Here is a 23,067-nt window from a genome sequence, read left to right as displayed (position 1 = left end):
CCAAAATGGCCAACTTTAGTTAGTGATGACTCACGTTCTTGTTTAGATGGGGAAACTTCCTCTGAAGTTTTCGCAGCATACGTTCCTGATCTTTAGATCTTGGCTCAGGCCCTTCTTCCTCTGAATCATCTTCCTAATGAGACACAAAACACAGATGTGACCCATGTCCCAGCGCTGTGGAGATGATGTATTTTTGCAGGTCGAAATCTGGATGTCATCGCCCAAGTTAATGGGTTTTCTGAATAGGTTTTTTGGTTAAATGCCTGAAATATTGTCTGTGATTAACACAAGCTCAAGATGTTTTCATGTTTTATTCTACGACATACAGTACAATTCATCGGAAATACCTCCTTGTGACATTTCTAAAGCATTTACTTGTCTTGAAAAAGGCAGTTGCTGACAAGTGGCTAATTAGGACTACAGATGTTATCATTGTGCCGAACAGGAAAGTTACTCGCTGAATTAGAGTCGTTTTCACTCAAAGTTGCAGACAAAAAATTTTTAAATAACGGCTTAAGGAGTTGACAGTAGCTTGGTGGTGACGTAGAAGTGTGACCTTGATGTAGCTGGCTTATATGACCTATGTTTAGCTTTTTACTTCTAGCAGTTGTATTTAGGATTTGGAATCCAATTGTGTTCATTTGTAAAGATTATCATGATGATCTCTAAAGTTTGAATACTTTGAAGTTGGCTTGAGAAAGCCTAGTCTGAAAGTTTGAAAGTTTAGATAAATAGATTAGATACAATCAAGCCCGAAATTATTCATACCCCTGGCAAATTCTGACTTAAAGTTACTTTTCTTCAAAAAGCAAGTTGTTTTTTTTTTTTTAGTAGAAATGACACAGACATCTCCCAGAAGATAATAAGACGATGTATAAGAAGCATCATTTTGGAAAAAAGGATTACTTTTATTTACATTTGAACAAAAAGTGCCATGTCCAAAATCATTCATACCCTTCTCAACAATCAATAGAAAAGCCTTTTTTGGCGATTACAGTAATCAAACGCTTCCTATAATTGCTGACCAGCTTTTTGCATGTCTCCACTGGTATTTTTGCCCATTCATCTTTAGTGATGAGCAAAACATTAATGTTTTCGTCTGCTAACCATTTCTTCACCACTTTTGCTGTGTGTTTTGGGTCATTGTCGTGCTGAAATGTCCACTGGTGCCCAAGGCCAAGTTTCTCTGCAGACTGCCTGATGTTGTTGTAGAGAATTTTGTTGTATTGCTCCTTTTTCATGGTGCCATTTACTGTGATTAGGTTCCCTGGTCCACCGGCTGAAAACACCCCTAAAACATTAGGTTCCCACCACCATGTTTGACAGTGGGGATGGTGTTCTTAGGGCTGAAGGCTTCTCCTTTTTTACGCCAAATGAAGGCTACATCATTATGGCCAAACAATTCAATGTTTGTTTCATCTGGCCATAAAACAGAAGACCAGAAGTCGTCTTTGTCCAGATGAGCATTTGCAAAGGCCAAGCGGGGTTTTGTGTGCCTTATCTGGAGAAGTGGTGTCCTCCTTGGTCTGCGTCCGTGGAACCCAGCGGTGTACAGTGTCCGTTGGACTGTCTGCCTTGAGATGTTGCCACCAGCAGAGCCCAGATTCATCAGGATGGCCTTGGTGGTGATCCTTGGATTCTTTTTTACCTCTCTCACTATCCTCCTGGCCAGCACAGGTGTCACTTTTGGCTTCCGACCACGTCCTCAGTGCGGAACATCTTGATTTTTTTTAATAATACTTTGCACTGTAGCCACTGGAACTTCAAAACATTTAGATATGGTCTTATAGCCCTTTCCTGACTTGTGAGCAGCCACAATGCGTCCTCAGTGAGCTCCTTTGTCTTAGCCATGACTGTCCACAAACCAACAGCATAAAAAGCTTCTGTTTTTCACCTGTTGAGTTGATTAAAACAGCTGTTCCCAATGAATCAGGGTAAATAGGATGCTTTAGAAGACCTTGGACTATTTGGAATGGTATAGAACTTTGGATTTTCCCATAGACTGTGACAGTTTGCAAAGGGTATGAATAATTTTGGACATGACACTTTTTGTTCAAATGTAAATAAAAGGTGAGAAATATTTTTTCCAAGATGATGTCTCTTGTACATCATCTTATTATCTTTTGAAGGAAGCCTGTGTCATTTCCGGTCAAAAAAATTATATATATATATATATATATATATATATATATATATATATATATATATGTATATAGTATGTATCTAGCATTATTTTCATGTTTTTAGCATGATTAACATGCTGTGTACAGCATTATTAGCATGTTGTTAACATTTTGTTCACATTTTTTAGAATTATTAATGTTGTTAACATGTTACTAACATGATTAACATCTTACTGTTAACATGTTGTTGCTATCATGTTTTTAGGATGACTATAATATTGATACCATGTTTTTTAGGTGATTCACTTGTTAGTATGTTGTTAGAATGTTTTTTTGCAAACATGATTAACATCTTAACATGTTGCTAGCATGTTTTAGCACAATTAACATGTTTTAAACATTATTAACATGTGTCTACCATGTTACCATGCTGTTCACATGTTTTAGCATGCTTAGCATGAATCTAGCATTATTAGCATGTTTTCATTTTGTCAACATGTTTGAGCATTAACTTGTTAGTATGAATCTAGCATTATGGGCATGTTGTTAACATTTTGTTAACATGTTTTTAGCATTATTAATGTTGTTAGCATGTCGTTAGCATGTTTTTAGCATGATTAGAATGTTGTTAGCATGTTGCTAGTATGTGTCTAGCATGTTTAACATGTTGCTAGCATGTTTTATGATTGGCATGTTGTTAACAGTTTCTAACATTATTAACATATTACTAATACATTGTTAACATGGTTTTAGCATAATTGGCATGTTGTTAACAGATTAAACGTTCTATAAAGTTCTTTGTACACGTAGTCTAAAATTTCCACATGTTTAAAAATAAATATAACCTCACATTGTGTCAATCGTGTTTACACATTGCCTCCGAAACATTTGCCCCTCATAAAAAAATTCAGATCAGGATCAATTTGTTTGCTTTTTCGCCTTCGTAGCAAGCATTTTGAGAGGTGTTTTGACACCTAGAGGTTCTGTGCGTCAAAATTTTGGCCTCAGTGTGCAAGGACCTCAAGTCTTATGGTACAAAATTTTTCACCCCCTCAATGAAAGCGTATGGGACTTTTGATGGTTTTGATAGTCTGGTTTTCAAAAAAGTGTAAGCCGTATCACTTAGGAAAATTATAGCGACTAAGTTTGAATAGCATTTCTGCATCCTCAAGCCAACTTAATAAAATGTGTAAAAATCATACAATTTTGCTGGTCAAAAAGCTTATTTTCTGCAAAAGTCAAAAGAAAATCCTGTTGGGTTTTTGTGGAGGGAACCAAAGTAATTCTAACTTGTGGGTTGTCCTTCAAAAATACGTCATTACTGCAGCACTATTGTGCAGACGCACACACTCCCGCCAATGACAAATGACGAATAGCCCAATAAATCATCCCGAAAAGGGATTAACCAGTAACCTGGCACTTGATATCCCAGGTAGAAAGACATACTGTTAGTGTCCTTGATCGGGACACTCTTTTCAATTTAGCCTCGGAGGATTTGCGGCTACATAAAATGCCTTGCTGTCAGTATTGAGAGGATCAGAGTGAGAACGTCCCATGTTAATCCAATGACTGGGTCTGAGCTCACCGCAGAAGCCCGCCTTTTTCTGCTGCTATGGGAGCTGTCGCTCTCCTGGGAAGCGCCACACATCTGCTGCTGTCTCCTCTCATGGACTGAATTAGATGCTGAAAAGGAAAGCACGTCAACAGGGCTCAGCGACACACGAATCAATGCAGCAAATGCATCTTCACCTCAAACTACAGCTGGATTCAGCAATACTGAAGCCATTCAAGCGATCAATGAGCTTTTATCAAGGGAGCTGTTCAGATTGATGGAGTGACTCTGCTTATCTGTACCTGGCATCCCAGACGTCTTCAGGGGCGAAGGACACGTGCTATTGGTCACCTAAAACGTCAATGAGATGATTATTGACATGCAGGCCAAATGATGGCTGGAATATACCCAAAATTGTAACAGTGGCTATAGAAAGAGCTTGTTTTTACCATGTGTGATGTTTTCTGTAAAGCTTGTGAGGTAGATCTTGTTGTTCTGCTGTGCTTTGGCCTTCTCTCAATCTTCACCACAGTTACTTCGTCCTCATCAGACAGTGATATCACATCCTCAGACGACAACACTTTCTTAGGGTCTTCTTGACTTGAAATCAAAGTGTAAAACATACCATTGAACAACTTTGTAGAGCTGCAACTATTTGATAAAATCAATACGTTTTTTTAATCAATTATAAGGTTAAATCGATTTATACACACACTCACACAGATCAAAATTAGGTAACAGGAGTAGAAGGGCAGTTTTTTTTATATATTTCAGAAAAAGAACGTGAAAGTCTCGCCCGACTGGAATGGTGCTTTACATTTCTGGTCTCTGGTGTTTCTAGACAAATTAGCATATTTTCAGAGCTGATAATATAATGTTAAATCTGCGCACATTTTTATATTTAGTTATCTTGAAAAAGTTTTAATTCAGTCTTTTTTTTTACCCCATTTTTGCATGGATTTCTATGGAGAGTGGAACACGAAAGCACCCAAATGGAAGTTAGAATCCATCAAGGCGGCACCCATCAGTTACTCAGGGAAAAGGTGGAGAGATTGTGCTCTAATATCTTCACTATATATATATATATATATATATATATATAGACAGGTGCATCTCAATCAAATAGGATGTCGTGGAAAAGTTCATTTATTATAGTGATTTAACTCAAATTGTGAAACTTATGTATTAAATAAATTCAATGCACACAGACTGAAGTAGTTGAAATCTTTGGTTCTTTTAATTGTGATGATTTGGCTCACATTTAACAAAAACCCACCAATTCACTATCTCAACAAATTAGAATACTTCATAGGACCAATAAAAAAACATTTTTAGTGAATTGTTGGTCTTCTGGAAAGTATGTTCATTTACTGTATATGTACTCAATACTTGGTAGGGGCTCCTTTTGCTTAAATTATTGCCTCAATTTGGTATGGCATGGAGGTGATCAGTCTGTGACACTGCTGAGGTGGTATGAAAGCCCAGGTTTCTTTTTTGTTTTTTGTTTCTCATTTTCCTCTTGATTCTCTATGGGGTTCAGGTCTGGTGAGTTTGCTGGCCAGGCCAAGCACACCAACATCATGGTCATTTAACCAACTTTTGGTGCTTTTGGCAGTGTGGGCAGGTGCCAATTTCTGCTGGAAAATGAAATCAGCATCTTTAAAAAGCATGGGGTGCTCTAAAATTTCTTGGTAAACGGGTGTAGTGACTTTGGTTTTCAAAAAACACAGTGGACCAACACCAGCAGATAACATTGCACCCCAAATCATCACAGACTGTGGCAACTTAACACTGGACTTCAAGCAACTTGGGCTATGAGCTTCTTCACCCTTCCTCTAGACTCTAGAACCTTGGTTTCCAAATGAAATACAAAACTTGCTCTCATCTGAAAAGAGGACTTTGGATTGGACCATTTCTTTTTCTCCTTAGCCCAGGTAAGACGCCTCTGATGTTGTCTGTGGTTCAGGAGTGGCTTAACAAGAGGAATATGACAACTGTAGCCAAATTTCTTGACACGTCTGTGTGTGGTGGCTCTTGATGCCTTGACCCCAGCCTCAGTCCATTCCTTGTGAAGTTCACCTAAATTCTTGAATTGATTTTGCTTGACAAGCCTCTCAAGGCTGCGGTTCTCTTGGTTGGTTGTGCATCTTTTTCTTCCACACTTTTTCCTTCCACTCAACTTTCTGTTAACATGCTTGGATACAGCACTCTGTGAGTTTCTGCCAGCTTCTTTGGCAATGAATGTTTGTGGCTTACCCTCCTACAACTGTCAGATCAGCAGTCTTCCCCATGATTGTGTAGCCTAGTGAACCAAAGTGAAACTGAGAGACCATTTTGAAGGCTCAGGAAACTTGGCAGGTGTTTTGAATTGATTAGCTGATTGGCATGTCACCCTGTTCTAATTTGTTGAGATAGTGAATTGGTGGTTTTTTGTTAAATGTGAGCCAAAATCATCACAATTAAAAGAACCAAAGACTTAAACTACTTCAGTCTGTATGCACTGAATTTATTTAATAAACGAGTTTCACAATTTGAGTTGAATTACATAAATGAAATAAACTTTTCCATGACATTCTAATTTATTGAGATGCACCTGTATATATAAATATGCTTTTTTGGGGCCTGTAAGCACTTCATAGCAGGTGCAGACAGAACTTGCAGACATTTTTTGCACTCTGCATTGTATACTTTTGTAGGGCTGCAAATATTTTATCAAATCGATCATAACTGGTAATGAAAATAAATATAAGCCTAATTTTTCTTTTCTAAAATTAGGAAACTTTGCTTCCTTTGCTCCTGTAAACAAACATTGTTTCTTACAAGACTCACAGGCGCATGCGCAATGCCTACATTCTACGTCACCCACCCAGATCTACTTTCGTGTACAAGTGTTAGCGCAAGCTAGATTAAAGTGATTATCATGTTTTACATATGGATATTTTTCTTACAAAAATGCATCAATTCACTACAGGAAGCCTTTATTCAACCCCCCGTAGCCATGTGAGGCACTTTTTTATTATGGATGGATGCGCTTTATTGGACTTGTTTTGGACTGATGAAGAGAAACATCCACCCACTACAATTATAAAGCTTGAAGGAGCCACAACCATTTTAAATAACTCTGATTAGATAAGGAAGCCATATACCTGGATGCCTAGAAGGCGAATAAATAATAGGCTAATTTTCAGTTTTTGGTGAACTAACATTTAACTTCTTAAACAATTTGAGCTACAGTATCATGTCTGTTGGATCTCTTGGCCACCCATGACCCTGTCGCCGGTTCACCACTGTGTCTTTTTTGGACTACTTTTTATGAATACTGACCACTGCAGACTGGGAACACCCCACATTAGCTGCAGTTTTGGAGCTGCTCTGACCCAGGCAGCTAGCCATCACAATTTGTCCCTTGCCAAAGTCAAAGCTTGCCCATTTTTCCTGCTTCTAACAAATCAACTTAGAGAACAAAATGTTCACTTGCTGCCTAATGTATCATATCCACTAACAGGTGCAGTGATGAAGAGATAATCAGTTTCATTTACTTCACCTGTCAATGCTCATAATGTTATGCCTGATTGTTGTATTCCAAAATCTTTCTTAAAATGTACTGATAACCACCTTAATAATACATGTGGTTCAATAGAAAGCCACATGATGAATCATTGTAAGTACATCATAAACTGCCTGTGGATAAAATATGGACAATAGATGGTGCTCCTATGCATAAACACAAAACAACATCTGAATAACACACACAACACTAAAATAATGAAAAAACATTAACTAACAGGGCTTGACATTAACACCCGCCAACCAGCCAAATGCGGGTGGATTTCAGCTGTGGTGGGTAACACGGTCACTCCCACTGGCCACTTTGGCGGGCTGAATTTTATAACAGAGCTTGACATTAATGCTTGAGTGGATTTTTTGAAGGGGCAAGTGGAAGAGAATTTGACTTGCCCAGACAACTAATCTGAATAAAACATCTAATTATGGAAGCACAGAAATTTCAGCGAGAATGATTATGATTTTATTACATTTGGTGCAAAAGGCAATTGACAATGGATAATGTATTGACAGTAACAAGGTCACGCCAGTTGAGAATTGCACATCCTGTCTGTGTGTGAGACAATCCCATTGAGAAATCAACACAAACTGCACACAGAAGAATCATACTGCGGTAAAAATGCGTTTTTTATAGTTAAGCAACATGGCACAACCAAGAGAGTTGTAAATTGTAAATTTGACATTGATTTTATATAAGAGTTCAAACAAGTAGTTAATATACATTTAGTACAATATTGTCAGTGTTGACTGTTTATGCTGGATTTGGTTAACGAAAATAGTTCAAAACAAAGATCACAGCAGAACAGTCACGCATCTCTGAGCAACATACAACGGTGTTTCGTTACTGAATGATTCTGCATTTCTGAATGAATTATTTAAGTGAATGATTCAGTGGTCCATTCATAAAGACAGGCACTTGCTTCATTCTTGAATGAACCAGCCGTCTGAATGAATCGTTTGAAGGCATGACTCATGTATTAAAATGGATGCCCATTTTCCACTGGTTCATATGATTCTTTAGGGCAGGGGTCCCCAAACTAAGGCCCAGGGGCCGAATGCGGCCCGCACCCACATTTGGACCGGCCCTCTGAACAATGCCAGAGATATATTTTTGTTAAATGTGAGCCAAATCATCACAATTAAAAGAACGAAAGACTTAAACTACTTCACTCTGTGTGCATTAAATGTATTTAATAGACAAGTTTTACAATTTGAGTTGAATTACTGAAATAAATGAATTTTTCCATGACATTCTAATTTACTGAGAAGCACCTGTATATCTTTTGAAAAGAAATGATAATTTGTCTGTCTGGTGCATAAAAACAATAAACTATTCTAGCATTAAAAGGTATAATAAATACAGGTAAAACCATAATAAAATAATAATAATAATAGTAGTCCAGCCCATGGAATTTTCTTTTATAAACCGACCCGGGCCCCCATTAAAGAAAAGAAAATTATGTGGCCCGCTCAGAAAAAAGTTTGGGGACCCCTGATTTAGGGTCTCAATGAAAAGTCTCTAATATACTTTGGTTAAAAATTCTCAATAGTAGTGTAAAAAAACACCCTTTTACCTTGCCAAAATCAGCTCTGCAAAATATCAGCTCATTTTATCGCATGGGCCCTTTAAATGCAAATGAGCTCTGCTCGCCCCGCCCCTCTCTGCTGAGGGATTACGAGCTGTAATGTTTACTTTAGCCACGTTTAGCTGCATTTAGCCGCGTTTATCAGCGAAACTTGCCAACAAGCACATTATTAAGAAAGGACATTTGCAAAGATGCATAAAAAACCCTTATAACTCACTTCTGCTGTGGGTGAAGCTGCATCACAAATGATTCACACGAACATACAGGTCCTTTTCAAAAAATTAGCATATTGTGATAAAGTTCATTATTTTCTGTAATGTACTGATAAACATTAGACTTTCATATATTTTAGATTCATTACACACAACTGAAGTAGTTCAAGCCTTTTATTGTTTTAATATTGATGATTTTGGCATACAGCTCATGAAAACCCAAAATTCCTATCTCAAAAAATTAGCATATCATGAAAAGGTTCTCTAAACGAGCTATTAACGTAATCATCTGAATCAACTAATTAACTCTAAACACCTGCAAAAGATTCCTGAGGCTTTTAAAAACTCCCAGCCTGGTTCATTACTCAAAACCGCAATCATGGGTAAGACTGCTGTCCTGACTGCTGTCCAGAAGGCCATCATTGACACCCTCAAGCAAGAGGGTAAGACACAGAAAGAAATTTCTGAACGAATAGGCTGTTCCCAGAGTGCTGTATCAAGGCACCTCAGTGGGAAGTCTGTGGGAAGGAAAAAGTGTGGCAGAAAACGCTGCACAACGAGAAGAGGTGACCGGACCCTGAGGAAGATTGTGGAGAAGGACCGATTCCAGACCTTGGGGGACCTGCGGAAGCAGTGGACTGAGTCTGGAGTAGAAACATCCAGAGCCACCGTGTACAGGCGCCAGGTCAAGCCACTTTTGAACCAGAAACAGCAGCAGAAGCGCCTGACCTGGGCTACAGAGAAGCAGCACTGGACTGTTGCTCAGTGGTCCAAAGTACTTTTTTCGGATGAAAGCAAATTTTGCATGTCATTCGGAAATCAAGGTGGCAGAGTCTGGAGGAAGACTGGGGAGAGGGAAATACCAAAATGCCTGAAGTCCAGTGTCAAGTACCCACAGTCAGTGATGGTCTGGGGTGCCATGTCAGCTGCTGGTGTTGGTCCACTGTGTTTTATCAAGGGCAGGGTCAATGCAGCTAGCTATCAGGAGATTTTGGAGCACTTCATGCTTCCATCTGCTGAAAAGCTTTATGGAGATGAAGATTTCATTTTTCAGCACGACCTGGCACCTGCTCACAGTGCCAAAACCACTGGTAAATGGTTTACTGACCATGGTATTACTGTGCTCAATTGGCCTGCCAACTCTCCTGACCTGAACCCCATAGAGAATCTGTGGGATATTGTGAAGAGAAAGTTGAGAGACGCAAGACCCAACACTCTGGATGAGCTTAAGGCCACTATCGAAGCATCCTGGGCCTCCATAACACCTCAGCAGTGCCACAGGCTGATTGCCTCCATGCCACGCCGCATTGAAGCAGTCATTTCTGCAAAAGGATTCCCGACCAAGTATTGAATGTATAACTGAACATAATTATTTGAAGGTTGACTTTTTTTGTATTAAAAAAACTTTTCTTTTATTGGTCGGATGAAATATGCTAATTTTTTGAGATAGGAATTTTGGGTTTTCATGAGCTGTATGCCAAAATCATCAATATTAAAACAATAAAAGGCTTGAACTACATCAGTTGTGTGTAATGAATCTAAAATATATGAAAGCCTAATGTTTATCAGTACATTACAGAAAATAATGAACTTTATCACAATATGCTAATTTTTTTAAAAGGACCTGTAGATGTACACGTAGATCAGGATCGGTTTCCTTTTAAAAACGAAAGTAACGTTGTCCTCTGTGTCTTTAGCGGCTCAGATGTCGGGAGTAAATGACGACTGCTATGTTTATTATTACTCCGATCTCCATTGTGTCGACTCAGGTGCAGGTGAAGACAAGAATGTCTCTGATTGAGCGATTGCTGTTGGATGTAATAATGAACATAGCAGGAGTCATTTACTCCCGACATCTGAGCCACTGAAGACGCAGAGGATTAACGCTACTTTCGTTTTTAAAAGGAAAGCGCCGATCCCGATCTACATATGCAAATGATTCGTCATGCAGCTTCATCCACAGCAGAAGTGAGTATAAGGCATTATGCATCTATGCAAATGGCCTTTCTTAATAATGTGCTAGTTAGCCAGTTTCGCAGCTGAATGCGGCTAAAGTAAACATTACAGCTCATCATCACCTGGCAGAGAAGGGCGGAGCGAGCAGAGCTCATTAGCATTTAAAGGAACATCTAACAGAAGAGCTTGCCAAGGTAAAAAGAGTGTTTTTTACACTACCATTGAGAAATTTTAATCAAAGTATGTTGTAGACTTCTCATAACCCTAAAGAATCATATCAACTTGTGGAAAATGAGCATCCGATGACCCCTTTGAAAAACGTTAAAGTACATCTAAATGTCACTTCTGCTGCTTCTGTTTCTTCTGCAGTGGAAGAAGAAGAAGATTGGTTGTTTTGTTAACACCAATTTCATTTGATTGTTAACAGTCCTACAGTGTCTTATTAAATTGGGTGAAATATTAATAAAATATAAAAAAAATTATATTAAAGATGGTGCATGCATTTAATACGGTTAGGGAACAAATGCCCTTTAAATAGGCAAAAAATAAATAAATCTGAAAATCAATTCAAATACATTTTAGTATGCAGTAACTTTAGTCATATAAAATGTAATCCAACAACAACAAAATTGTGGCCAGTGAAAATGCTGAGTGGCTAGTATTTTCAGAAAACCACTAGCCACAGTGGCTGGTGAGCTGAAAAGTTAATGTCAAGCTCTGTTAACTAAAAAACAGAAAATATAACACAAAACACACTAATGTGCATTACTGATAACAAAAATGAGAAGATAAAATATGTGATGCAGTGTCCTTTTCACTGTAAATTATATGTGAATTTATATTTTTTCTTTTTTTATGCTTTAGTTAAACCATAAATGTACAGTTAACCAATAAATTGGTTTTATTCTAACATTTTCTGTAAAGAATACACACATTTTTACAGTGTGGGAGCACTTTATATTATGTCATTTATATTCACAGTGCCTCTGGCTCAAGCACAAATACTGAAGTTGATGACTGACCTGACTGGCATCATGGAACTGCCTGATATCTCAATATCAGAGTCAGAGTCAGAAAGGGCAATGGAGAGAGATGATCCTGATGGACGTTTGGTTTCAGGAGTCTCCGGAATGATAGTGTCTGACTCTGCTGGAATAAAGCAATAAAGCACAAGAGGACGTCAGGCAAAAACACAACGCATGCCCTTGAGAGGCTTATTACACTGTTTGCATCGGCAACACTGCACTGATATTCCTCAGACATTCGAATTTTTAATTGTAAACTTTTATTTATACTGTAAATAACAAAAATGACAAATGTATTTCATTTTTAAATCTCCTATTGGATATTAATAAAATATGAATATACATAAGTACAAATATAATCAACAGAAATTACGTTTTTGTAATATTTACATACTTAATTGGCGTCTGTAGGTTTGTTATGACTGGTAACACTCTAATGTTATTTATTTGCTGTAGGATGGCCACTTAAGACATTAAACAAAACATCATTAAATCAATTTCAAGAAGTCTTGAGGGTCTCAAGTTCATACTGTCAAACTCATCACAGCCTACCCGAGGGATCCTCATGATTTGAGGAGGCTGCTCCTTTCTTTCTCCTCATTGTTCACTCTTTTGCGTTAACAACTGCTCAATCCAGCTTCACCCTTCATGACATGCATTTTAATCGATAGTCAGCGACATCTGACTCCTGCTTTCCCGAATCTACTATCTATCAGCTGTAATGAGCTGATTTTTGGACAAGATTAGCATTCTCTCTAACAAAGAATTCGCTCAGCGTCGAGCTAATAAATTATTGCTTTGTCAATAAACGGCCTCGCGTTGGCTTCGGCCATCGGTAATGACCAGATAACCCGGTTTAACTCGGACCATTTCTCTGTACGTTAGTCTTTGGGATATTTCACCGGTCGTGTGTTTACTCTTGGATCTAATGTATTTAGTGAATGAATTCTGTAATCACGCTAACCGGTTGTAACATCTGTAAGTACGGTGGCCGTGAAGGTACGCACGTGTAGTCACAGCGCGGACCGAGCGAGAGTGTGAACATTGGTAGGATACATTACAATTTGATTATTCTGTCTTATTTATTATAACGTAAATTAATCCAGTGATGCAAGCTTCATTTGTCCAGTCTTCAGCGTCACATTATTCTTCAGAAATATTTCTAATATGCTGATTTGCTGCTCAAGAAACATTTTGTTTTATACAGTTGTGCTACTAAATATTTATGCGGAACCCATGATATACTTCCATTCAAATGTTTGAGGTATTTGTGTATATGTTTGTTTTATAAATAGAAATGCATACTTTAATTAAGTAAATATGCATTAAATTATCCAAAAACGACAGTAAAAAGTATAAAAGAATAACGTATTACAAAATATTCCCATTTCAAAGAAATGCTGTGCTTTTGAACTTTCCATTCATCATAGAATCTAAAAAAAAATGTTTCCACAAAATATTAAGCAGCAAAAAACAGTTGATAATAAGAAGAAGCCTAACTGAGCACCAATAATTGGAATGATTTATTAGAATTTGAATGATTTCTGAACGATTATGTGGCACTCACGACTGGAGTAATGCTGCTGAACATTCAGCTTTGTCATGACAGGATTGAATTACATTTTAAAATATATTTAAATAGGATTTTGTTTTTGATTGAATTAATATTTCACAATATTACTGATAATAACATTATGTTATAATAATATTTCACAATATACAATGTAATAATACAATACTGTAATAATATGTTTCCATGGACCACAAAAGTCATAAGGGTATATTATTTGAAATAGAGAATTATACATAAACTGAAAGCTGAATAGTAAGCTTTCCTTTGATGTATGGTTTGTTAAAATATGATAATATTTGGCTGAGATACAATTATTTAAAAATCTGGAATCTGAGGGTGCAAAAAATATCAGCATGTTGAGAAAATCGCCTTTAAAGTTGTCCAAATGAAGTTCTTTAATCAAAAATTAAGTTTAGATGTATTTACAGTATAGGAATATGTACAAAATATCTTCATGGAACATGATCTTTACTAAATATCCTAATGATTTTTGGCATAAAAGAAAAGAAAAATCGATCATTTTTACCCTTACGATGTATTGTTGGCTATTGCTACAAATATACCAGGGTCACATATTTATTAGGCTACATACAGTATATACAATATATACAATATATATATATACATATACAGTGTACATAACATAAGACTCAAGTAATACAAATAAACTGAACCAAATATATATATATATATATATATATATATATATATATATATATATATATATATATATATATATATATATATATATATATATATATATATAACTAGTTTCCCACTTAAAAATGCAGCCGTTTAAAACCATCACATGTCTTTGAATTGAACCCGTCCTGTTTTCAAGTAAATCTGTCTAGTTTCCCGATCGCAACGCATGAATCCAGTCATCATTTCCCTTTCATTCAAACTCTGTATCCGTGATGTAATGAGATGCCCGACTGTGAGCGCTTGGTTATTTGATTGACAACATTCCTGTGCACCGGAGCGCTTGATCTTGCTTCATAAGGATGCAAGTTGGCAAGACGCGAGACAACAATAACAAAGGGTTTTCAGATGCTGCTGACGCTGCGAGGTGACGTGCTGTGACTGCAGTAATACTGCAGCGACTGTTCCACACGTGCTAGTCTTCATATTATGCCTTTACATAAGGACAAAGGTAGAAACTGACTGATCATAAGTGCATCTGCAGACGAATGGTAGAATAAAAGTGCATATATCATGCAGAAATGTAAATGGTAGGCTGTTCATTGAAAAGGAACGCGCTGTTTCATAAATGAGAATTGTCAGTTTGTCTCGTGAAAGTGTAGAAATAAACTTGTCTGTTCTCTCTCATTTTGTGGTGTGCCATTGTTTTAACTCAGTCAGCTCGTCTCGCGAGTAAACCTGAATTTAATGTCAGGTGTACGTGTACTGAATAGTGGCGATTGTGATTCATCCCACTGAGTCGAATCTTTTGAATCGGTTCACTAAATCCATTCAAATGCGATCATTACTTCATGCAGGTAACATCATTTCAAGCGGATATGTTTTGTGTATTATGAGTAAGTTACTGAATTATTCACTTTTTATTTTAACCTTGATTAAAAATTGGCATGCCTACAGATTTATAAGAGCCCCCCAAAAAGCATTTTCTCCACAAAAAAACAACGAGAGAGAGATTTGACTTTTCCCACCTTTTTTCCTCCTGTAACCCTGCCGGAAAAAAAAACAGCTAAAACCAGCCTAGGCTGGTTGGCTGGTTTTAGCTGGTCAGCAAGCTGGTTTTAGAGGGGTTTTGGCCACTTTCCCAACCTGGCCAGGCTGGTCAGGCTGGGTGACCAGCTAAAACCAGCTACTTCCAGCTTAAACCTGCTAAGACCAGCCTAGGTTGGTATTAGACATTTTTTCAGCAGGGAAGAGTGGGAGGAAATTTGTAAATTGTATGGCTGTAGCTTCCGGTCTCATACCGGAATGTACAAAACAGCTCGTTTTGCTGCTTGATATTACATTGTTGTGTTTTACCATATTACTTTAATGTATTATCTTAATTATGAAAAAAGAGGATCTTGCGCTTAGTTCCAACATGATTTCAAGTCAATAATAACCATCAGAGAAATTCTTGAAATTTGTTTACTGCGTATCCAAATAAAAGGATTACATGCCACAGTCTTTCTTTTCTTTCTTACAAAGTGCAAAAGGTGCTCAATGCATAATAAAATCAACAAAAGTTTCGGTCATACATGACCTTTCTCAGTGAATTTTGTTCTCTGATGGATTATATTATCTTAATTATAAGCACACTGGTTTGTAGGTCAAACAGTTTTATTGTTTACTATACTGTTGTTTCCCTATAGTGGCTATTACCCAGAAGTCCTACCCATTTTACTTCCATGTTAAAGAAAAAGGTGAGTAGAGAAAACCAAAATGAATAAATTGAGTTTCAATCAATTTTGCATAATTTTGTGTAATTTAATTGTGTATGGTCATATATTTAAACACGTTTATAATTATTTTCCCCTCTTTCTCGTCTTACAAACAAAACTGACTCATTAACTCTTTCATTCAGACTATTTATTAGGGCTGCAAAATGATGAATTGCTTTCAAAACAAATGTTTATGTTTACTATATATTTAAACACACACACACACACACACACACACACACACACACACACACACACACACACACACACACACACACACATGTATAAATTAAGGAAAATATGTTAGAATTATATATAAAATATTTATATTTATATATAATATAAATTATATACAAGTATAGTGACCCTGGAAAACAAAACCAGTCATAAGTGGCAATAGCCAACAATTGTATGGGTCAAAATGCTTGATTTTTCTTTTATGCCAAAAATCAAGTATAAAGTAAAGATCATGTTCCATGAAGATATTTTGTAAATTTCCTACTATAAATATATCAAAACTTATTTTTTTTTTATTAGTAATATACATTGCTAAGAACTTAATTTGGGCAACTTTAAGGTGATTTTCTCAATATTTATTTTTTTGCACCCTCAGATTCCAGATTTTCAAATAGTTTTATCTCAGCAAAATATTGTCCTAATCTAACAAACCATACATCAATGGAAAGCTTATTTCAGCTTTCAGACGATGTATAAATCTTAATTTCAAGAAATTGACCCTTATGTCTGGGTTTGTGGTCTAAGCATCACATATTATTACATTATTGTATAACATAATTGTATAACATAATGTTATTACCAGTAACATTGTGAAATATTATTAGAATTGGATCCTTATTCAGTTTTCAGATGATGTATAAATCTCAATGTCAAAAAATAGAACCTTTATGACTGTTTTTTTTGGTCCAAGGTCACAAATATATACATACAAATATATATTTTTCAAAAATATATACATATATGTGACCCTGGACCACAAAACCAGTCTTAAGTAGCACAGGCATATTTGTAGCAATAGCCAAAAATACATTGTATGGGTCGAAATTTTCAATTTTCAAAAATCATTAGCATATAAAGATCATGTTCCATGAAGATATTTTGTCAATTTTCTACCATAAATATATAAAAACTTGATTTTTGATTAGTAATATGCATTGCTAAAACTTCATTTGGACAACTTTAAAGGCGATTTTCTCAGTATTTAGATTTTTTTGCACCTCAGATTCCAGGTTTTCAAATAGTTGTATCTCAGACAAACATTGTCCTATTTTAACAAACAATATACCAATGGAAAGCTTATTTACATCTCAATTTCGACAAATTGACACTTATGACTGGTTTTGTGGTCCAGGGTCACATATGTGTGTGTATTTATGTAAACATTATAACATAATATACACAGTACACGCACATATAGTATGTAAAAAAAACCTTTATTCTGAATGCGATTAATCGCAATTAATCGTTTTATATATATATATTTAAATGTAGTTCATAATATTGAATTAATGAAGATAATTAATCACCAATTTTACTATAAATTTAGCATATTTAAAAAAAAGAAATAGAAACACAATAGTAAAGAACAAAAAACAAGGTATGCACATGTCAAATCAGCTCGATGATTTATTTTTAACTGCTTTTTTGTTGACAGATTTTGATTTACATTTTTAACAAACCCTGCTGTAAGAAATATTTACAATTTATACATTTAATTAACATTTAAAAAGATATCAAATTCAATTGATTATGAAACATGCATTGATATAGCAACCTATAGCAACCTTACACCTATAAGATTTGGAGTAAACAGTCAGGAGCATTGAGTTGTGAATGCCAGCACATTTGAACCGCATGTTGCCACCTTCCTCGCCTGACGTCAGGCCAGTTGTTTTGGGTCGCTGGGCCAATCGGAAGCGCGCTCGCACTTCTACAGAAGCCGATGTGGGTCGAACCTCGCGGCAGCTTTTATCCTCCGTTACTCACCACAACGCCCCCTCGGCTGGGTGCATGCACGGGGCTCTGCTTTAAACAGCAGCTCTGAGATGGAAACCCCATTGCAGTTGCAGAACGATTTCTATCCAGAGCAGCAGCAGCAGCAGCACTATAAGTACCAGCACTACTGCGGACGGGAGGAAGAGCGCTCCATCAGGCACTGCACCTGCAACAACTCCTCCACCTGCGAGGATGCCAGAAAAAGCCAGCATTTGCACGGGACGCCGCTGGGAACTTTAAGGACACCGTCCGTCTCATCTTCAACCAGGCAAGGCGCTCAGTACAGCGAGTTCACGCCCTCTAGTCATGGTAGTTCATCCAGACATCATCACCACCATCATCATCCTCCTCATCGCGACCACAACCGGCAGCAAATTCGGGGCAGTCCGGCCAGCAGCCACAGAGAGAGTAACTCTTACACCCAAATAGCCATGAGCAGCTGCAGATACAACGGCGGCGTGATGCGGCCGCTCAGCAACTTGAGCTCGTCCCGCAGAAACCTGCACGAGTTTGATTCGGAGTCCCAGCCACTGCAGCCCGTCTCTGCGGCGGACGCGTCCGACACGCTCGGCTCCAAGCAGGAGAACAACTCCACCACCCTCATGCCTTACTCGGCGGGCGACGGGGGAGGAGGAGGCGGCGGCGGCGGCGGCGGTGGAGGGGGTGGTGGATGTAGCCACAGCGGCAGCAAATCGGGCAAAAAGAAGAACCAGAACATTGGACAAAAGCTCGGGCACAGGAGGGCCTTGTTTGAGAAAAGAAAGCGTCTGAGCGACTACGCGCTCATCTTTGGGATGTTTGGCATCGTGGTGATGGTCATTGAAACTGAACTCTCTTGGGGAGCCTACGGAAAGGTGCGTAACTTAATAGTCCCCAAATCCTGCAGGTCCCCCCATCTAGGTCAGAATTCATTAAGTCCGGTCTGCCTGCTGGCTGCCGAGCGACAGAGAGAGAGAGAGAAAGAGGGGAAAAACTACAAGTTTGGAAAGTGCGCGGTGCGGATGGATGAATGAAGAACTGTGGCAAGGTCATGTTTGCTGGAAGAAGCTTTGCTTCGGCAGTTTTTCTCTATGGAATCGTTTAGCTACGTAAAATCGTTCCAGAATAACAACAAACGTTTATGCTCTTTTATGAACGACATATTCAAGCAGTATCACTCAAGCTGGAGTGCTGTCCTTTTGTATAACAGCATTGCTGTGATTTGGCCATTTAAACAGATGAATAAACACATAATTAATATTAATGATTGCAAAAAACACTGGAATGACGCAAACACAGGCAAGCAGTGAAACTTCCTAATGTTGTTATAATAAACAGCAGAACTATTCAAAGCTGGACCAATCAAATTAGAGGAACGAACTGTTGTGCATTAATGAAGTTAAAACTCTTTGAGAAGTCAAATTGAGTATTATTACTCATTTTAATAATTCTAGACTTTCATCACTTTTAGAGTCTTCATGGACTTTCTAGAATATTACAGGAAAAAATAAACCATAATTGTGTTATGTATGAATGTGGTTTTATTACTATAAGTACTTTAAAATAATTAAATAATCCCTGTAATGTAGTTGATGCCTCTATCTGTAAAAGTCCCAAAGAGGATATGCATTACTGCAATTCAATTTGCCACAGAGTTTCCGAATGGCAGCATTCATATTTTCTCGATTTATTGTGAAATTATGTTATCTGTGAAGAAAAACAGATGTTAATCTGAATCAGAATGACTTTAATAGTGCAACCCTAAGGGGCGTATCTCCCTCGAAGAGGAAAATCAAATGACGTATTATTGTTTTGTCAATATTGTATGTTGATGTACTTATGTTGTGGTATTTTCAGGAAGGTGTAACTTAATCTAAACACTCACTAAAGTCTCAGAATCGTTCAAATAAAACATAGTAATGTGTGGCAGTACTGTTTTACAGGTTTAATCAATATGCAGTTGTAGTGTATGTTTAACTGACTAATCCAAATGAGTTGAATTTGTCCTTTTCTTCTTTTGTGTTTCAGGAGTCACTGTATTCTTTAGCCCTAAAATGCCTGATAAGCCTTTCTACAATCATTCTTCTTGGGTTGATTATCATATATCATGCCAGGGAAATCCAGGTAACTCATTTTAAAACATAAGTAAGAGCGGTTTACTGTTTTCAGTTTTTAACACTTTCTCTCCTCCTCAACACATTGCGCTTGGAATGATAGCCATTACCACAGAATTACAATCGGATTATTATCAATAGCATTGCATCCTCTCCGTTGCCCACTGGCTTAATCGAATCATGCCATGAAATCCTGTCAGTGACCTGGTTTAAGAGTAGCCACTCATAGTTTATTAGCTAGTTGAACAGACCGGATTGAATGGATGTTTGTCCTAATAAAGTACTTTGAGTGTTTATTAAACTTCATAAAATCATTACAGAAATCTACCAGAGCATAACAGGAGATTCATAGCCTGTTACTTGTGTTGACTATAGGCTTGTGCTTTCTCAACAGAAATGTAGTTTATAGATTAAGTTTGGAGGCTTTCTCTACAATGTCTCCATATTGGTGATTTTTGCACTTAAGGCAGTTTTTGCTCATATTTGTTGAGAGGAAAAACTTTAAAGTACTTGGAAAGCACTCAGTCTTTTGACCTTGCACTAGTGAATTGTTGTATTACTGTATTACTGGTGAAGTTGATATAATTCAGCATCCATACATCCGTTGTAATGCATTTCTTTGCATTAAGTAATGTGTTAACAAATAAAGAGATGCCTTTTAGCTGGTGTTGGCCAGGATGAAATCCTGTAAATTTCTGAGCAGTCCTCATGATGTTTCTTAAAATACTCTGCAGCCGGAGAAATGTAGCATCAAAGATTTATTTGATTTATTCCACTACTTTCTTTTTTTTCTTTCATGTTCGTTCTTTCAGGATTCCTATGGTCACCAGCTAATTTTACTGAACTGTGATTTGCACAGCAAATTAATTAATGTAAAATCACATAATAAAATCTTGAAAATAAACTAAATAGTAATTCATTTAACAAAAATCATGTTGTTTTATGTATAAAATAAATTTTTAAAACCTGATCCAGTTGTCAAAAAGTTGTAGAAATTACTTATTAATTCATTATTATGTATTTTACCTTGCAAACAGACACAAATATCTCATTCAAGATGAATCGGACAGGCTTATTATGAAGTGAAACCATGTGTGTCTTGTCCAATAGGGAAATATCACTGTTCATTTCTTGTGGGATGGACAGATTAGTCCGAAGGATTTAATCACAGAGGGACATGTCAGTTTCACATTGATTTTCATACATTTCAGTAATCAGTTTTATAGCCTGGATTTTGAATTTGTGGCTGTAAAAGCCACTCTTGCTCACTTTTTTTATTTATAATATTTTTTTTCTTAAAAATAATTAACACTTTACAGTAAGGTTCTTTAGTAAACAACATGAGCTAAGAATGAACAATACTTCTACAGCATTTATTAATCTTAGTTAATGTTAATTTCAGCATTTACTAATGAATTATTAAAATCACAAGTTGTGTTTGTCAATATTAGTTAATGCACTGTGAATTAACATGAACAAACAAACGACTGTATTTTTGTTATCTAACATTAAAAAAGATTAATTAAAAAGTGTAATAAATGTATTGTTCATTGTTCGTACATGTTAGTTACCGTGTTACATTAAATGACACCTTATTGTAAAGTATTACCAAATAATTATATGCATATGCATGTTTGCGTATTTTACAAACCAATATTGAAATTAAAAAAGACATTTTCTTGGCCCAATGTACTGTTTAGTTAAGTGAAGAATTAGGTCCAAGTTTTTTGCAAATTGCTCATTTATATTTTCATTTTGACCAGAAGAAAAATCTGATTTTGCCACCTTGTCAAAGGTTAAGGCATTGCTTTGGAAAGCTGTGGGCAAAATCAAAGCACCAGCTAATGAAAGCATTCACTTTCTTGGCTGATGCTGTTATACCAAAGTGGATATTTTGGGTTTGAATAATACTTGTGTTAATAGCAAAATATATAAATCAAGCACTTCCATAAGGCCAAGGAGCGCCAATAAGCTTGTACTGCCAGTAAGTACATAGTGCCAACAAGATCGTAGTGCTTTTGGCAGAACGGAGACAGTGTTATTATTTAATAGTGTGTGTGGTCAGAGTGAAGGGAAATAAGATTAGTTGCTTTTTTCCCTTAGAGTCACATGTGCAAATGCGTAGGACAGGATTTTAGTGTAGCGACCAGAATTTTGTTGTCATTTCCACCTTTATATAATTCCAAACCTGCAGAACTTTTTTATTATGTAGAGCATAAAAGAAGATATTTTGAAGAATGTTCATGCTGCTCATGTCCATAGAACTCTAAAAAGTACCATGAACATGTATACAACTACTCTCAAAGCTTAATTGTGTGTGTACATGGGCCATTCTACAGAACTGGTCCAAAGTCAGAGTTGAAGCCTTGTAAAAATGTCTTGTATGTATGCAAATTGTATAATATTTAAGGCACACATTTCTAGTAATTGTGCAGTTAATTCTCATATTGTATTGAAATCAGAAAGTTTTAGAATATTTGTCCTCTCCCCAAATTTGTCACTACTAAAACAGTAATAATAATTTAATTAGAAAAGTTATAATGACCTATTGACCTAAGATTTTGCTTACATTTACATTGTAAATATATTTTGTTGCTATTTTATAAAAAAAGATGATGAGATAAATCAATAACAATTACCATTTTAACAACATTTCAAAAGTAATTTATACGATTCGTTGTATTTTGAATCCAATTGTTCTTTGTAAAAGGCAAAAAGTTGATCATACTGATTTTCCAATGGAGGATTTATTAGTTTGAATAGGTACTGAACCAAACACTATCATAACATCTTAGTTGATAATTCAGTATACTTTATTTTTGACAAAACATTCCATGTTTCGGTAGTGACTGCACATTTTCGGTAGTGACAGTAATGCTTTGGTAGTAACCACATCACTAAAAACATACTAAAATACAAAATACCTTTTGTTTATTTTCCCCAAATAAAGCATTATGTGTTCCCTTTTGTC

At 36.6% G+C, this 23,067-nt stretch overlaps 2 protein-coding genes across 2 annotated transcripts in view; one reads left to right on the top strand and one right to left on the bottom strand.

The window, feature by feature from the left end:
- Positions 1 to 19: 19 nt before the first annotated feature.
- Positions 20 to 12,967, bottom strand: LOC141299017 (SWI/SNF-related matrix-associated actin-dependent regulator of chromatin subfamily A containing DEAD/H box 1B-like). The gene is made up of 6 exons (XM_073829297.1): positions 12,571 to 12,967; positions 12,016 to 12,142; positions 4,125 to 4,275; positions 3,978 to 4,026; positions 3,709 to 3,806; positions 20 to 133 (listed from the first exon to the last, which is right to left on the bottom strand). Exons 1-6 carry the CDS (start codon positions 12,617 to 12,619, stop codon positions 20 to 22), a joined length of 588 nt encoding a protein of 195 aa, XP_073685398.1. The 5' UTR covers positions 12,620 to 12,967.
- Positions 12,968 to 17,640: 4,673 nt separating this feature from the next.
- Positions 17,641 to 23,067, top strand: part of kcnn2 (potassium calcium-activated channel subfamily N member 2) — a 65,678-nt gene continuing 60,251 nt past the window's right edge. Inside the window, exons 1-2 of the mRNA XM_073829593.1 lie at positions 17,641 to 18,857; positions 20,011 to 20,106. Of these exons, the coding sequence (XP_073685694.1) occupies positions 18,054 to 18,857; positions 20,011 to 20,106 (900 nt within the window). The 5' untranslated portion in view covers positions 17,641 to 18,053. The remainder of the gene's footprint in view (positions 18,858 to 20,010; positions 20,107 to 23,067) is intronic.

The sequence above is a fragment of the Garra rufa genome, chromosome 23, assembly GCF_049309525.1.
Source record: "Garra rufa chromosome 23, GarRuf1.0, whole genome shotgun sequence".
NCBI classification, from domain to species: domain Eukaryota; kingdom Metazoa; phylum Chordata; class Actinopteri; order Cypriniformes; family Cyprinidae; genus Garra; species Garra rufa.
Note: the sequence above shows the minus strand (reverse complement) of the source record. Positions and strands in the feature narration are given on the sequence as shown.

Coding starts and splice junctions, on each gene's coding strand:
- LOC141299017 (XM_073829297.1), bottom strand. CDS start 12,619: ATGAGGAGAAAGAAAGGAGCAGCCTCCTCAAATCATGAGGATCCCTCG. Junction 12,143..12,570: donor AAATCATGAGGATCCCTCGG/GTAGGCTGTGAT, acceptor GCTTTATTCCAG/CAGAGTCAGACACTATCATT. Junction 4,276..12,015: donor AGTTCCATGATGCCAGTCAG/GTCAGTCATCAA, acceptor TTTGATTTCAAG/TCAAGAAGACCCTAAGAAAG.